This window comes from Talaromyces atroroseus (assembly GCF_001907595.1).
Source record: "Talaromyces atroroseus strain IBT 11181 chromosome Unknown scaffold_3, whole genome shotgun sequence".
In the NCBI taxonomy this organism is placed as follows: Eukaryota; Fungi; Ascomycota; class Eurotiomycetes; order Eurotiales; family Trichocomaceae; genus Talaromyces; species Talaromyces atroroseus.
Window position 1 is genome coordinate 236,081 of NW_017971435.1, and position 16,129 is coordinate 252,209.

At 34.9% G+C, this 16,129-nt stretch overlaps 3 protein-coding genes across 3 annotated transcripts, besides 3 other annotated features; 1 reads left to right on the top strand and 2 right to left on the bottom strand.

Moving 5' to 3' along the window:
• Nucleotides 1-5: 5 nt before the first annotated feature.
• Nucleotides 6-2,204, top strand: UA08_03131 (hypothetical protein; the record flags this gene model as incomplete). The annotated part of the gene is made up of 3 exons (XM_020265987.1): nucleotides 6-83; nucleotides 140-571; nucleotides 648-2,204. 3 exons carry the CDS (start codon nucleotides 6-8, stop codon nucleotides 2,202-2,204), a joined length of 2,067 nt encoding a protein of 688 aa, XP_020121169.1.
• A 573-nt stretch (nucleotides 2,205-2,777) lies between these two features.
• On the bottom strand, nucleotides 2,778-4,383 carry UA08_03132 (hypothetical protein; the record flags this gene model as incomplete). The annotated part of the gene is made up of 3 exons (XM_020265998.1): nucleotides 2,778-3,698; nucleotides 3,768-4,136; nucleotides 4,234-4,383. The coding sequence occupies 3 exons, from the start codon at nucleotides 4,381-4,383 to the stop codon at nucleotides 2,778-2,780; spliced, it is 1,440 nt and encodes a 479-aa protein (XP_020121168.1).
• A 1,524-nt stretch (nucleotides 4,384-5,907) lies between these two features.
• UA08_03133 (GMP synthase) lies at nucleotides 5,908-8,849 on the bottom strand (the record flags this gene model as incomplete). Its single annotated transcript, XM_020266010.1, has 20 exons — nucleotides 5,908-5,944; nucleotides 6,003-6,061; nucleotides 6,116-6,442; nucleotides 6,497-6,538; nucleotides 6,598-6,609; nucleotides 6,673-6,687; nucleotides 6,742-6,770; nucleotides 6,862-6,905; nucleotides 6,954-7,030; nucleotides 7,092-7,123; nucleotides 7,182-7,569; nucleotides 7,622-7,650; nucleotides 7,712-7,784; nucleotides 7,835-7,959; nucleotides 8,015-8,079; nucleotides 8,204-8,243; nucleotides 8,294-8,326; nucleotides 8,379-8,502; nucleotides 8,641-8,664; nucleotides 8,805-8,849. 20 exons carry the CDS (start codon nucleotides 8,847-8,849, stop codon nucleotides 5,908-5,910), a joined length of 1,620 nt encoding a protein of 539 aa, XP_020121175.1.
• Nucleotides 8,850-9,716: 867 nt separating this feature from the next.
• Nucleotides 9,717-12,919: a repeat region (Identified by RepeatMasker using a combination of RepBase library and repeat library created with RepeatScout).
• A 1-nt stretch (nucleotide 12,920) lies between these two features.
• Nucleotides 12,921-14,027: a repeat region (Identified by RepeatMasker using a combination of RepBase library and repeat library created with RepeatScout).
• Nucleotides 14,000-16,129: part of a repeat region (Identified by RepeatMasker using a combination of RepBase library and repeat library created with RepeatScout) that runs on past the window's edge.

Consider the following 16,129-nt stretch of genomic DNA (forward strand, 5'->3'; position numbering starts at 1 on the left):
TCACAATGTCAAACGACACTTCTACCATGCCACGTCCCAGAAATCATCCTTTTGACCCCCTGACACCGGGGGAGATCTCAAAGGTATGTCCCCCACGTAATCATGGTGTTTCTGTCTCATTGGCTGATTCTTCCCCAAGGCTGCTGCCATCGTTAGACCACTTTTCCCCGGTCAGAACCTCAACTTTCGCGTTATCACTCTCAAAGAGCCGCCCAAACATGAGATGATCCCGTATCTAGAGAAGGAGCACCGCAAACAACCTGTGGGCGCTCCTCCTGTCCGTGTCGCTAGGGTGCAGGTCATCTTATCTGGTGATACGGACTCGCAAAAGTTTGTCGAACTCTTTGTGGACCTGGATAAAAGTGCTGTGGTCAAACAACAGCATCTTGAGGGAAAACATCCGTACATTGATTCTGCATACATGAAGTCTGTAGAGAAAGCTTGCCTAGGCGATCTTCGTATACAGGCCGAGATTCGAAAGCTAGATTTGCCGCCGAGTGCTTCTGTCATTGTTGAGCCGTGGGCGTATGCCACAGATGGTTTGAATGATATGTCCCAGCGAATAACCATGGTAATACTTCCTTTCTTCCCATTTTTTGTGTCTCCCTCTGTGTGCGCGTTCCACTCCGCTAACTCAGCCTTGCAAGTGCTGGTTTTACATGCGACTCGTGGAAAGTGAAGATGCCAACTACTATGCGTATCCTCTAGATCTATGTGCAGAGGTGTCAGAGCAGCTTCAAGTGACCAAGATATATTATCTACCATCTGCCCAGAATGATGGTGTGCATGCTGAGACCCAGCCTTTTGATCGCCGCAGAATCCACTCTCTTAGTGATAGCGAGTATCACCCAGACTTGCGGCCGCCTACCCGCAAGAATTTGAAGCCATATCAGGTTGTGCAGCCTGAAGGGCCGTCATTCACAACGCAGGGTAACTTCTTACAGTGGGAGAAATGGACCATGCATATTGGCTTCAACTACAGAGAAGGCTTGACGCTACATGATATTTGCTACGACGGCCGCAGCCTCTTCTATCGCTTGTCACTCGCTGAGATGTTTGTCCCCTACGGTGACCCTCGTGCCCCTTTTCCCCGTAAGGCAGCGTTTGATCTCGGTAATGATGGCGCCGGTCTTAATGCAAACAACTTGCGCCTTGGCTGTGATTGCCTAGGCCTAATTAAATACTTCGACGGGTGGCATACCACGTCGTCTGGCGAGCCACTGAAGTTGCCAAATGTGATTTGCTGCCATGAACAGGATGACGGGATTCTATGGAAACATACCAACTTTCGTACAAACAATGCCGTCGTCACCCGATCACGCGTCCTAGTCCTCCAAACCATCATCACAGTGAGCAACTATGAATATATCTTCAACTTTCAATTTGGCCAGGATGCCTCAATCCACTATGAGGTTCGCGCGACGGGCATCCTTTCCACCGTCCCAATCAATCTTGGAGATAGGGTGCCGTGGGGCACTCTCGTCGCCCCTGGTGTGCTTGCGCCTTACCATCAGCATCTATTCAGTCTCCGGATTGACCCTGCCATCGACGGCCATTCAAACTCTCTCCAGGTAGAGGAATCCAAGCCGATGCCAGTGAATGATCCCTCAATCCACAATCCGTTCGGGGTCGGATATACCACAAATTCCCAGATAATCAGCGCAGAGGCTGGCTTAGATCTAGACTTCACGACAAACCGTACATTCAAGATCATCAACGAGAATGTTATCAACCCAATCACCGGAACGCCAGTTGGATTCAAGCTGCATCCGTTTTATAGCCAGATGCTCCTCTCACATCCGGGGTCTTACCATGCACGGCGATCTGAGTTTGGCAGTCACGCTGTATGGGTGACCCGTTATTCGGATGATGAGCTCTTCCCTGCTGGACAACATACCATGCAGTCAACTGGAGGCGATGGTATTGCCTCAGCCATTGAGGCGCGCCGGAATGAGGGCTCCGTCACAGTGCGCAACGCAGATATCGTCATTTGGCATACATTTGGCTCTACACATAATCCTCGAATTGAGGACTGGCCCGTCATGCCCTCTGAAAAGATGACGGTAGCCTTAAAGCCCGTCAATTTTTTCACTGGAAATCCAGGTCTTGACGTGCCGGTCTCCGCCCAGGATCACAATAAGAGCGTTTTAGTCGAGAACCACGACGAACAGGCTACTAGCGTTCCGTGCTGCAATAGGTTATAACGTTCGTGGTGGCCACAAACACAACTACTTCTTACTAGTAGAAGTAGAGTGCACGTCTATCAAAACCTTAGAAATGCTGTTAGGTCATATATATATATATATATATGTAGTGTCACCCACGGATGGTTATTAGAATGAGATGTAGCCTTATTTAGTCCAGCACACAGTTGGGCGAAATAAAACCAAGCATTTGACAAGCAATAAGACGCAAGGGCTCTCTATAAATACTAAACTGCCGCTGATAATTCTGGAAGTTCAGACTGTACAGCTGTGCAGCCCGCAGCGTTGTCTCTTGAAACTAGAGATAGAAAATTGGACGTGATTTTTAAACTCATTCTACTCTAGCATGCTATGCGTCGAATTATTGACATCTAGCTCATGCTAAAGATAATCAAAAGATATTCGAAAAAGAGATGTTTGTCTGCGGAGCGCAGCCTGCGTTCTATATATCTATGTCCACAATCGATTCTGTTGTCTTTGTACAGTCGCACCTCTATAATTGGCTTGACTTGGAGCCGTCTTCTATATCGTCATCAATACGGCAGACCCCTCTGAAAACTATAGAACATTGGCCTAACTTTTCTCGCCGAATCCATGCTCAGCCATATATTGCTTCAGTTCCTTGTCCTCTTTCTCCAGGTCGATATCTCCGCTTTCCGGCAGAAACCAATACACAATCATACCCAAAACAGCGACACCACCGACAAGATAGAAAGTGGATCTTTTCCCAGCAGCTTCCTCCAGTGGTGTAAAGCATTGAGTTCCAATAGCTGCTCCAGCTCGGCCAAAGGCAGTAGCGATGCTATAACCCATCCCCCTCATCGCGGTCGGGAAAGTTTCGGAACAGATCAAGCCAATGGTTGCGCCAGGGCCCATGTGGCCGAAAGCTTGCAGCAGGCCGTAGAGAACCACAAAGGCAGCAATATGCTCTGACAGTTTGGGGTATGTGCCTCCGATGATGAAGCCCAGAACCACATATCCGCCAAACCCAAGCATGCCAGTATAGCGTCGACCGAGGACATTTGTAAGCCAAGCACCAATTACCACGCCAGGCACGGGCAGAACGGCCAAAATGACTTGCCAGACGGCGGTCGTTTGTAAATTCCCATCTTTGACTAGAGAAGAGATGATAGTGCTGGACATGATGCTATTGGGGAAGTTGATAAAGTCATACAGGAAAAAAGCCAGTGATGTCGTGAATAGCCGGAACCAGTATCGGCGCACCAAAAGCCAATAGAACCGGAGTGGTTTCTTTTTCTGGGTTTTGAAATTGGAGTAATGATACAAGGTTGAATCAACCATGAAGAATCGTAGAATCATGACTATGGCCGGTATAACCGTTGCAATAGAGTAGATGGCATGGAAGGTAATAGTGAGATTGTTGTCGCTGGCTTTGAGACAGATCAGGTATATGATCATCAGGATAGGTGAAGCCAATGTGGCCATTAGTGTCGTGAAGGAAACAAAGATGGGTCCTCGGTAGCGAGGAATAAACTGTCATCAACTCGAGTGTTTAGCACATATGCCTATGAATATCTATGGTTCGAGTTGGCACTCTCTTACATCGTGGGATTCTTCTAAGCCAGCTGCTGCACTGGGGGGATATTCACCACCAACCCCAAAGCCACAAATACCGCGGACAATAACGAAGAACCACAGCATATTTGACCTGGGTACCTGCAGTGCTAGAGTAGCCACCAATGTTGCGATAGTGACCAGGAAAGAAGTGAAAAGTAGACCAGCGCGCCGCGACATCATATCAGCAACATAGCCAAAGGCGAGGATACCCAGAATAGCACCTATGAGCAGCGAGTTACTGATTCGCGTCTGCATGTCTGAAGGGTATCCTGAACGCCCAAGCAGCTTCTTGAAGATGACATTGGTAGGGTTCGCCAGTCCGTTCTGATACCCATCACTGAAATTGGCAATGTACTGATTTTGTGAGAATTCGCGAACAATTAGTTATTTATTGTTCTCGCACAGTGAAAAAACAGTGGCGACAACACAGCGCAAGATCAAAATTCCTTACACAGCTCACGAGGGTGACGTTGCTCTGCCATTTGGAGGGGCGATAAGCAGCATTGCTGGGCCCATTTTCAACCTCGCTATCTCTGGCTGCGGCTTCTTTAGAGTCGGGTTTTGTGGTCAGACCCGGAGGAAAGCTGGGACTCTCTGACATTTTCGCAGTAGTGAGAGTCGCAACGTGCAGGTATTTGTGCAACTTGGTGAAATTTGCGAAGTGTCATCTTTAAATGTACACGGTCAACCGAGGGGAAAAAATCACGATTGGCGCTGATTGGCTGCAGATACGCGTCGAATTCCCACATTCGGAGACTGATCTCCGCGGGTCTTTCGCTGTTTAGGGCTTGCTCTTAGGGCTTCTTCCTCTTGAAGAAACAGACCCCGTTCGTACCCTCCTAGGCTTATGCTCATTTTAATATAAACAAGACATAGTACATACTAATAATTTAATATCACAATGACACCCAGATCCCTGATAAGCTTTTGTTGGTAGCGCTCACAAGTCTCTTTATTTAGACTCTCTAGCGAGGCCTCTAGAATCGTTCCTAAACTTTCTGAATGCCCCTTACATTTGTATAACTGGAATATTAGTTATCCGTGAATATACTAAATTTGAACCTAGATCATGGATAGAAATCATTATCCTAGTCGTTGTGTACTATTACCAGATTTGGACATACTACTAGAAGCGGAAAAAAAATAGACCCACGAGAGGTATCCTAAGTATTGGTCGTATCTCCTAGATCACCCCTACAATGATTGGCCTTGATAGTACTTGATATTTCAATGTGTGAGTTCCTACAACGATATTTTCCATTTTGAATGCACAGGCATGTTGGTGCGCATTGATATCTGCACAAATGAATGGTCTACGCCTGCTTGTCTTGCTGTAGGGGTATCAGAAAAGAAGCTGTTACTGCGCAGATCCACTAGAGCTATCTCAGTTCTCCGCAGGGTTTTCTTCCTGAATTAGACAATTCAACCATGGTTCCTGCCAAGCTCCATTCAGTCCTTTTTTCCTCTAGTGAACTCAGGCTGAATAATTGTGGTTGGTCCACAGGTTTCAGGCATCTTGCGTTCTACTTATTGGCTCACTAGTTAAGTAAATCATTAGGCTACAGATCACCGCGTTTCTTATAAGTGCTTTTGTAATAGTAGTGACCTCCCGCTATGACGAAAGCTGTTAAAATTTTGGCCAATTTCATTCATTCGCCAGATAACTCACTTTTCGTTATGTATAGTAAAAAAACTGTCAGGATATAACGAAGATCGTATAGCTCCGTGCAGCTTAAGAGAATCGAGATGCTAAATCAGCCACAGAAAGGAACGAATGAGAGTCCTGGCTCTTTTTCTCTTCTTTAGACGGATTCAGGTTTGATAGCAAGCGAGAGGTTGAATATTGAATAACAGTAGAACAGGTCGTCGATGCACTGCACCACCGCGAGAAATTGCGATCGGAATTACTGCATCCGCAGGCAGGTTGCTTTTATATACACAATGAAGAACATTTCTGTTCTGTCAAACCAAATTTGTTATCTGAACTCTGCGTTAACCCTAATTTTCAAACTCTATTTGCATTTCAATAAGATTTCCAAACGCCGTAGTATTTAATTCCTATATTTCGTCTATCTCCCGTTGGCAAGTAATCCATCTGCTGTCTGCCTTCCCTTCATCATGCTGTCTATTCCAGCTCAATAGTGCCAGGAGGCTTGGAGGTGCTAGAAGGACGACGTCAGCTTGAGGCTTGATCAATGGGAGGCGAAGACTTCTACTTACAAATCATAGACAACACGGGACACGCCCTCTACCTGATTGCAAATGGTGCGCGCAACGTTCTGGGGTGACAGGTTAGCTAGCATAGAAATGGGTGATGGGACCATGCGACTTACCATGAGGAAGGAGTTGTCGAAGTTGAATACCTCTGCGCTCATGAAATCTTTGGAACGAACAGCGCGGAGGATCACGATGTAACCCCAAACACGCTGATCACCAAAAACACCAACACTACGATTAGTGTCGAGACCAGCAAACGCTTGAGATATCTGGTCGTAAAGACCGGCCTCCCTGATCATGCTGATGAAGATGTGGTCGGCCTGGCGGGCGATCTCTACTCGCTCCTTGGTAACATCGCCAAGGATGCGAATAGCAATACCAGGACCGGGGAAGGGATGTCTGTTTACTAGCGACTCATGTATGCCGAGTTGTCGACCAATGGCCTATAATATTTAGTATGATTGAAAGCAAAATTCACCCATTCAAGTTAAACATACCCTGACTTCATCTTTGAATAAGAGTCTAAGCGGCTCAATAAGCTATAGGATATGTACGTCAGCTCTCTGCGCATTGACAAAGCGATTGAAAGTGTACTTACACGCAATCCTTGCTAAAACGGGCCATGTAAGCGGAAGTTAATAAAATCAAACCCTACCAGGGTGGTGCAACTTACGCCCTTCATCATTCGCTACATAATAGTTAGTCAAGTTCCTTTCGTGCTAAGACCAGTGATAATGCTTACCTCAGGCAGACCGCCTACGTTGTGGTGAGCTGTGTCTAATGTCAGCTTCTGTCCGCTTCCTTTTTTGAACCATTCCCTGGGGGCAGTCTTCTGCTCCCGAGACTTCGTTGACTGGCTTACTCTTGATAGTGGCCGAAGGCCCGCGGAAGCTCAAAGATTCGATACTGTAATGCGATTAGTTTAGACCCAGTAGTTAGCTCAAACCGACTTACACATCAGGGTACAGTGTTCCCTGCAAAAACCATTCTACCTTCCCGGAGTTGGGGGTGTTCTCTGCTTCTTTCTCGATCTAGCGAGATCTGTTAGAAACAACATAGTCTGCATAGACTGTCATGAAAGGTTGGGCGTACCCTGATAGCCTCTTGCTCGAACAGATCAATAACTTTGGTGTCGTCAGTACTCCTGTTACTTAATCGTCCCGAAGAGTTTGAAGTACGTACAAGTCGACCCAATGATCTTCCTCTTCTTCTCAGGATCAGAAACACCCGCAAGACGACTCATGAACAGATCGCCTGCGTCAACAACTGTGAGATTGATGCCAAGGTGCTCCCCGATCGTCTCCTTGACCTCCTCGCACTCGTTCAAACGCATACATCCATTGTCGATGAGGATGGCTTTAAAGCGGTCACCGATGGCTTCACGCATTATTTTCGCACCTACAGTACTATCCACACCACCGCTGCAAGCCCCGAGAACAAGTGCTCGTTCACCAACGAGTTCCCGGATGCGAGCGATCTCAAGCTGGACGAAGTCACCCATTTTCCATTTAGGTTGAGCTCCACAGATATCAACGCTGAAGTTGCGGAGGAGCTCGCTTCCGCGAGGTGTCTATATCTATGTGTTAGATTGAGTTCTAGGATAATTCCCCGGGGGGACGAACGTGTTCAAGCTCAGGATGAAATTGGACGCCTAGTGATTGAGTTAGCATCTTTCCTTATGGTGCCACAAAGCTAGCTTGTGTGAGACAAACCAAAGATGGGCTTCTCCTCATGAGCGATACCGGCGTACTCTGAGTTCTTAGTGGCAGCAATGACCACAAAACCCTGTTGGCGTCAGTAAAAGTGGTGTTGTAGTAAGAACGGATTTCAGTCACCTTTGGCAGGTTAACTAGCTTGTCAAAGTGGGACATGAAAACAGACATTTCAGCGCCCAAACCGGCGAAGAGCCGGTCGACATGACTATTAACCTTGACGATGTTGGCATCGGCGTGGCCATACTCTGTCAAAAAGGGGTCAGAGAAAAAATTCCAGACAGTGTTCCAAAGATCACGAACCTCGCGCCTTTCCACGGGCAACATTCGTTGAGTCGATTCGCCATGCGATCTCCTGGCAACCATAGCTGGGTCAAGAGTATTAGTGTTATACCACGTGTGGATGTCGAAGGAGATAATACCAAATACCCCTATGCTCTAGCGTTAGCCCATGTTCAAAAACTCAAGGTATGAATAGAAAATAACACTCACAGAATGGGTACATCAAGGTCAAAAACAGCGGGATCAACATCTACACATATGAGTACAGGCAGCCGGACGTGCGGAAGACGGAAACCTTACGGGGCGAGCCCTCGTCGTAGACAGAAGAAGGGCCTAGTAGCTCAGCCAGGGTCCGGCGCAAACCATGCATTAACAGACTTCATACCTCCAGAGAACACAATTCCTTTGGGCTTCCATGACAGATCAGCGATCTTGGTTGTACACGGAAGCAACTCAGCGAAGACGCCGAGAGCCCGAAGACGACGTAGGATAAGATGACTGGTTTGAGACTTCACAGACGGAAGTTAGTCTTTTTCAATTGAAAGAGATGTCAGGAGCTATGCGGCAGTAATAAAACTCCGTTGTTGACCCCCGAGGCTCCTGAAACCGATCGAAGGAGGGGTGAAGGGGCGCCCGAAGTTACATACGCCAAAATCGAGAACAAGTATTGTCTAAAGAACCAAGCGTCAGCCAATCCATTTTTCTCACGTTTATTAATCTATTGCGCCCGCACGGGATCTGCGGTAATCGCTCGCAAGTGTGTTTCCAGGCTCCTCATTGCAGCGCTCCGGAGGATATTGATGGTACGTACGTCGAAGTTATTGTGAGGCTCTTCGGCCTCGAGGTTTGGAGACATTATAATCGTGATTTCTGCGGCGTCTTGAGAGTAATAGGGACGTTTGCAAAGTTGATCTGATGCTGAAAGAAAGGTAGGCTTGAAGTGAAAAAATATGGGTGGGTCACTCAATGAGTCAGTACTGCCGGTTTTATTTTTCTGGCCTTGGTGCCTTACGCTAATCCGAGATTAGTTAAGTTGTTTTGACTTCTCCTGTAATATTACAAGCCATTACACTTCTGGTAGAACAGCATAAATACTTTTAGCCTTAGTTCTATGTAATGCGTTGGTATAATTTACTGATCTAACCAGTTGGAGGGGCACTAACTGTAATCAACCCTAAACTTTTATCGAGGCCTCAGGTGTCGAAGGAATATTTACCGCCTGCTCAAAGCGGTAGGGGCCAAAGAAGTTACCCCGCGTAAGAGTGCCAAGGCGTTTACTATAAACTATTCCGAATCTAGTAATTATCTAATCTGATAAGGGGTCACGTGCTTAAGTATCCAACGAATCAGCTAGTCAGGAAGAGCGGGATATTAGGGTTCAATGTAGAGGGCTAGCCCTAGTCCTCAGCAGTCACCCTTTTTCCATCCCCTTGCCATCTGATCCAATGTCTTCGATAATACCCGCTGGTTCGTGAGACCAGCTAACTGCCAGCTCAGATCCAAATTTCCCATTCAATGCCATCATATGCGTTTGACAGAAACGGCAGCCTTGATCTGCAACCAAACCTGGTGCCGCAGCGGCTGAGGCTGAGGAACGCTCACTATAGATACATAAATACCTCATTATATTTGTGGATCTAGAGCGCTTTCACTGATGCAGGTACTACCTAGGTATCTTTCTTGGGGTGATAGTTCGACTTTCAGAACGAACCGGATATACATCTGACAGCGGATTATGACCGCTATTCCGAATACAGCATGTAATCTACAACCAACATTATATTTCACAGAGGTGCACCTAATTGGCTAGAATAGGCATCAGATATATGTCTTAATTGACCTTTATTCTAATCATAAATATGGCCTCAAGTAACCCCTGAATATTCTCTTTAGTTAGATATGTAGATTATATAGTATTCTTAATATTAACTAATATAGCGTTCTGAATCCATTGTTATAATAGTATATCTTAATAGTATTAGATTTTACTGATTTAGAAAAGGAACTGATTAATAGGATATAAGAGCTTATAAATAGCTAAATTCTAATTATTAAAGCTATTTCTAATCTATATATCTAAGAATTATATCTCTATTAATCTATAGTTCTTGTTAGAAACAGATGCTGGTAATCTTATTAAAATATTATGAATTTGGTGTTAAAATGATAGCAATAATTTAGAAAAAGGTTAACTTAATTAAATAATTGTATTAGTATAATTAGTTTAAATTAATTTAAACTAAGACAAGATAAGGAAAGGTTTGGGAATATATTAATCCTAATTTTGAGAATTTTAAATTAAATAAATATCTTTTTATTTTTAATAATTTTAAGAATAAGATTAACAAGGCTAATTATAAGTAGAAAGTGAAAGAGTATAAGAAGAAGGAATAGATCTTTAAAGCTATTCTTTCTTATATAAATGAGTTAGTTGGTATAATAGCTTAATCTTTAATCTCTAATAAAGAGGAGATCTATAATATATTAAAAATGTTATTAATCTATTTTAAATTATTAAATTAAAAGATATAATATAAGATTATTAGTAAGTAGACTAAATTAAGATTAAGGCTATTAAAAAGTAAAGATCTTGTTATCTAGATATTAGATTAGATGAAAATATATGGTAAAGTAAAAAAATTTAATATTAGTGGTTTCTTAGATTTAATAAAATAATCTTTATATAACTTTCTTAACTTTATTAAATCTAATTTTAATAGCTTTTATTAAGTCTATTTAGTGTAAGTTAAAATTATTAAAAATATTATCTTTGAGATATTAATCTTTTAATTTAATAAAAAGATTGCTGATTAGACTAAAAAAGGCTTAAATTTAAAGGTATATATAATTTAAAAGAGTAAGAAATTCTCTAGTAAAGAAGATTTAAGGGATTTTATGTTTATTAATTAGAATTAATTAAAAAAGAATAAGAGTAATAGAAAGAGTAATTAAAAAGATAATTAACTTTATTTATATACTTTTTCTAGAAATCTTTATCCTAGATGGGAAGATTATTTATATTATAATAAATAGATTTAAGAAAAAGACTAGATTTTTAATTTAGAGAAGACTAGAGCAGTAGCTAAAAATATTATTAGATATTTTTTCTTAATTAAGTTTATTAAAGAGTATAAAGTATAATTTTTAATAAAGTTAAAAATATATAAATTAATATATTTCTAACTAGGCTAGTTATTTATTTTAAGAGGAAGCTTCTTTTACTAGATTAATAAGGATATACTAATAGAAAGTTTTATTTATAATAATGATTTAAAGAATTATATTTATAATATTAGAAGTTGATTTATTGTTTTTAAAGATCTTAATCTAATTATTAACTTTGTTAGTATATTAGAAGGCTAAATATTAATATATAATATTAGTATAATTAAGGTTTTTTTTATTATGCTAGATAAAATAGAATTTAAATAATTAATAGTTCTTTATAATATATTATACTATCTAAAAATACTAATTAGTCTTATTTCTACTAATAAGTACAAGGAAGAGAGTCTTTATTAGGATAATTATAATAATATTCTATATCTTCTAAAAGAAGATTTAGAAAGAATGTAAATTATAAGAATTTTTAAATATTATAATTAAATTATTACTAAATATAATAAATTATTAATAAGTATAATATATATAGCTAAGAGATTAATTTTATATTTAAAATAAATTACTAAATTAATTATTTTTTGTTAATATTAATATGATTATCTAGAACACCCTAATAAAGAGATTTTTATTTATTTTAAAAAGAATATATAAAGAATACATATTTCTAGTAATTTTAATATATTTTTTTATAAATATTATAAATTAGTAAGAGTATTAGTTTAAATCTTATAATAATCTTAAAGGATTAAAAGCTTATTTTAGAAGATTATTTACTTTAATCTTATTCTTATTAAGAGATTATATAATAATATAAAATATATAATTTACTTCTACTATTTTTATTTATAATATTATAAAATTATCTTCATATAAGATAAAAAGATTTAAGGATCAATTTATAATTTTTTAAAAGGTCTTATAAAGAGAGGCTTTAATATTAGATTTATTTATACTAATAATAAGTAAGTACTAAGAAATAAATATATCTTATTCTATAAAAAAATAAATATTAAGCAAGAATATATTATAAATTATATATATAAGTAAAATAGCCTAGTAGAGAGATCTAGAGCATTTCTAATTATTCTTATAAGAGTTCTTATATATAGAGCAAATCTTCTATATTTACTCTGGCTAGAAGGACTGCAGTATATAATTTAATTAGTAAATTAATAGTTAAACTAGTAACTTGATTAAAGAATATTTTATAAGATTATTTAAAATTCTTATAGTTAAAATAATGTTTTATATTTAAGAATACTAAAAATCTTTAGTTATAAAATATATTAAAAGATTTCTAATATTCTATATTTTCAAAAGATGATGGAATGTGCAGAGATAAGATATTTTATAGGAATTAAATTTTCTAATATTTTCTAGATTTAGATTTTAGGCTAATAGGTTATTATTAGAACTTATATTATTGTATTTAATAAAAATATATTTTTTAATTCATTCTAGCTGGTCTAATAATATAGTTTATAGGAACCTATTGAGTTTAAAGAAATATTTGACATTATTCTGAACTTAGGGGGTGATCTAGTAGAAGAATTAGAGTTAGATAAGAAGATTATTAAAAAATCAGAAAATATATAGGAATTTACTAAATAGGCCACTCTAAAGATATAAAAAAAGGTCTCTAAGAAATTACACTCAATATACCTTTTAATATTATTAATAGTTGATTTTAGATATAGGTAATCTTTAAATTTACTGCTAAATCAATCTACTTAAAATAAGGAATTTTAAATATCTATATATAATCAAAGAAATGCTTGCTTACTTACTCTAAAATCCTTATCTTTGTCGGAAACTTCGGTTTGGTTACCATCAAGTATAGCTAGGATAGCTATTAACGGGCGAAGTTAATAGGCTTCTAAGATTGAAAGGTCTTGGTAGATGAAAGAAATAAGAATAAGATTATAAATATTCTAATTAATAGAAGATTATATATTTAAATTATCATAATTAATTTAAGATAATAGAAGAAAACTAAATATATAATAAATAAATATTCTTATATAGCTTTCCTTTATTATAGTTAATATAATAATAGCTCTATTTATTTTATTCTAATTAATATAATTAATATAATAATAGCTCTGCTAGCTCTATTATCTTAATTTTAAGACTTTATATATAATCCTTTATTTTAATATATATTAATCTTATAATAACTTATAATAACTAACTTAATTTATTAATTATAATATTTTAATTCTCTAATAATCCTTTTTTCTAAAAACTAATATTTTAACAGTTTAATAAATAGTTTATATTTTTTAAAATATAAATAATTAATTCTAACTTCTTAAATATTTTAAATATACAATTTTATAATTTTACATTAATTATATCTTTAAAGTAAAATATTAATAAGAATAATCTTATATTATATATTAAATAATCTAATATAAAATTATCTTTATCTTATTTTTATTACTTTTTATTAAATAAGATTTACATAAAATTAGAAATATTATTATACTATAGCAAGTATATATAAAATAATTATTATAAGTATATTTTAATAACTTTATTTAATCTTATATAGAAAAAACTTCTTTATATCTAAAAATACTTAGAAAAAAATAAGGATAAGATAAATACTAAAATTAAAATTTTTTTAGTAAAATATACTCATCTTAATAAATAATAAAAATTATTATAAAAGCATGCTAATTAATTTATTTAATTAGATATGAAAAATATTAAAGAGTTAAAAAGATTAAAAAAAGTAAAAGAAGAAGTAAAAATAAAATAAATAAAAAAATAATAAGAGACTAAAGAGCTTCTAGTTATTATTTTTATTTTATAAAATAATAATCTTATTCTTAATACTAATTTTAATTTTTTTATTTTTCTTAACTATATTTCTATCTTTATTTCTAAATCTTCTTAGAGTAATTTATAGAAGGATTTTTATAAAATAATTAAAGATTTAAAGACTAGTTTTATAAAAGATTGAAAAATAATATTAAAGATTGAATCTTAATAATAATATTATGATTAGAAATATTTTAAGTAATAATAGAAGCAGTATTTTAGATTAATTTAATTATATATATTTAATAAATGAAAAAAGGAGAGTTTAAAAGGAATAAAGTAAACTTATATTAGAAATAAATTAAAAATAAGAATAGAGATATAATAATATAATTAAATATAATCTTATTTAAAGAAGAAAAAGATAAATTAAAAAAAAATAAAGCTTATTTTAATTATAAAAAATTAGATTATTTTGTAAATTAATATTAAAAGTTAAAAAAGAACTAGAAACTAGCTATTTTAGATTTAAAAGAGTAAGTTATAATAATGATTCTACTAGTTATAATTAATAATAATAAAGCTAATGGAACAGCTGATAATAAGATTAATTCTAATAAAGATTTAAAGTAATTAATTAAAGATAAAAAATAATGATTAGAATAGATAATAAACTATGAATGAATTTAAGTAGAATGGATATAATAAATTAAAGAGTAGGAAGCTCTAGAATAGTTAAAAAAAATATTTAGTAATCTAGGTAACAAAGATAAAAAATAAAAATAGAAAAGATTTAATCTTAAAAAGAATATTAAATAAGTAAGATGAGTTAGTACTGATATAAGAAAGGAATATTAATTTTATAATTTAAAAAAAGAATTAATTGACTAGGTATTTTTTATATATTATCTTAAAAATATTAAAGACTTATTAAAAGAATATAATAAAGATGCTGATTTAAAAGAAATTAATATAGAAGACTTTAATATAAAAAATACCTAAGTAAAATCCCTATTAGAAGAGTTGTTTTATACTTAATTAATATTATAGAATAATAAGCTAATAATAATAACTTATAAGGATCTATACTAAGAATTAAATAAAAACCCTATTAAGAAAGAATTAAATAAAGTATAAAATAATACTATTTAGCCTTAAAAAAATAATTAGTGTAATTATATGTTAGTAAATGCAATTTACTAGAAGAAGTCTTAGTAAAAATAAAAAGATTATATTAAAAAGTATAAATACTATAAAGAATAAATATATTATATATACTAATAATATAAATAAATATATATACCTCTAGCTAATATATACAAACACATATTATATAAATAAGGACGACGCTTTTGCAATAAAATAACTAAATATATAAGAAATTACTCTTATTATCACTATCTAGTATTAGAAGGAAATTTGCATTAGAAAGTATATTAAATAATATATTATAACTTATCATGTGAAATGCATCTTATAAAAAAAGAATAAAAAAAATGATTTCTAAGAATCCTAGAAATAATTAAAGAATCAAGACTCAAATATCTATAGAAATAAATAAAATATTAGTATATTTATCAAAAATCTATATACTCCTATCATAATAATATTATAATCACTAAATGTAAAGCAGAAGGACCACATGAGTAGTATTATTATAATATTAAGAAATACTTCAAATATTAATAAAAGTATTAAAAAAAACACATAATTATAATAGAATTTATTATAATAACTATAGAACTGAAAGTAGTCAGTTAAATAGTAATAATATTAGTAAAAATTAATAGAAAAAATATAAGAATCTTATTAGATTTAAGAACAATTTATAATTATATTAAAAAAGAATTTATAAAAGAAGTAAGACTATCTATAATCTAGATTAATAAATAAAAAATAATTATCTCTATTAATAGAGAAATAATTAATTAAGACTATAAAAGATAGGCACTAAATATTATTATAAGATTAAGATAATATATTATAATAATTATATTTAACATTACACTAGTATTAAGAAAATACTATAATATTATATTTAAAATAATATAGTTATAAATCTAAAATCTAATAATTGACTAGATCAAAAAAATAATAATTATTAATAAAATAGTACTAAAGACATAAATAATTAAAAAAAATATCAAAAAAATTACACAGCTATATAAGAAATTAGAAAAAATTTTTAATATATTACTAAAAAGTTAATATAGAAGGCAAAAAAACAGGAATAAAAAATAATATTTA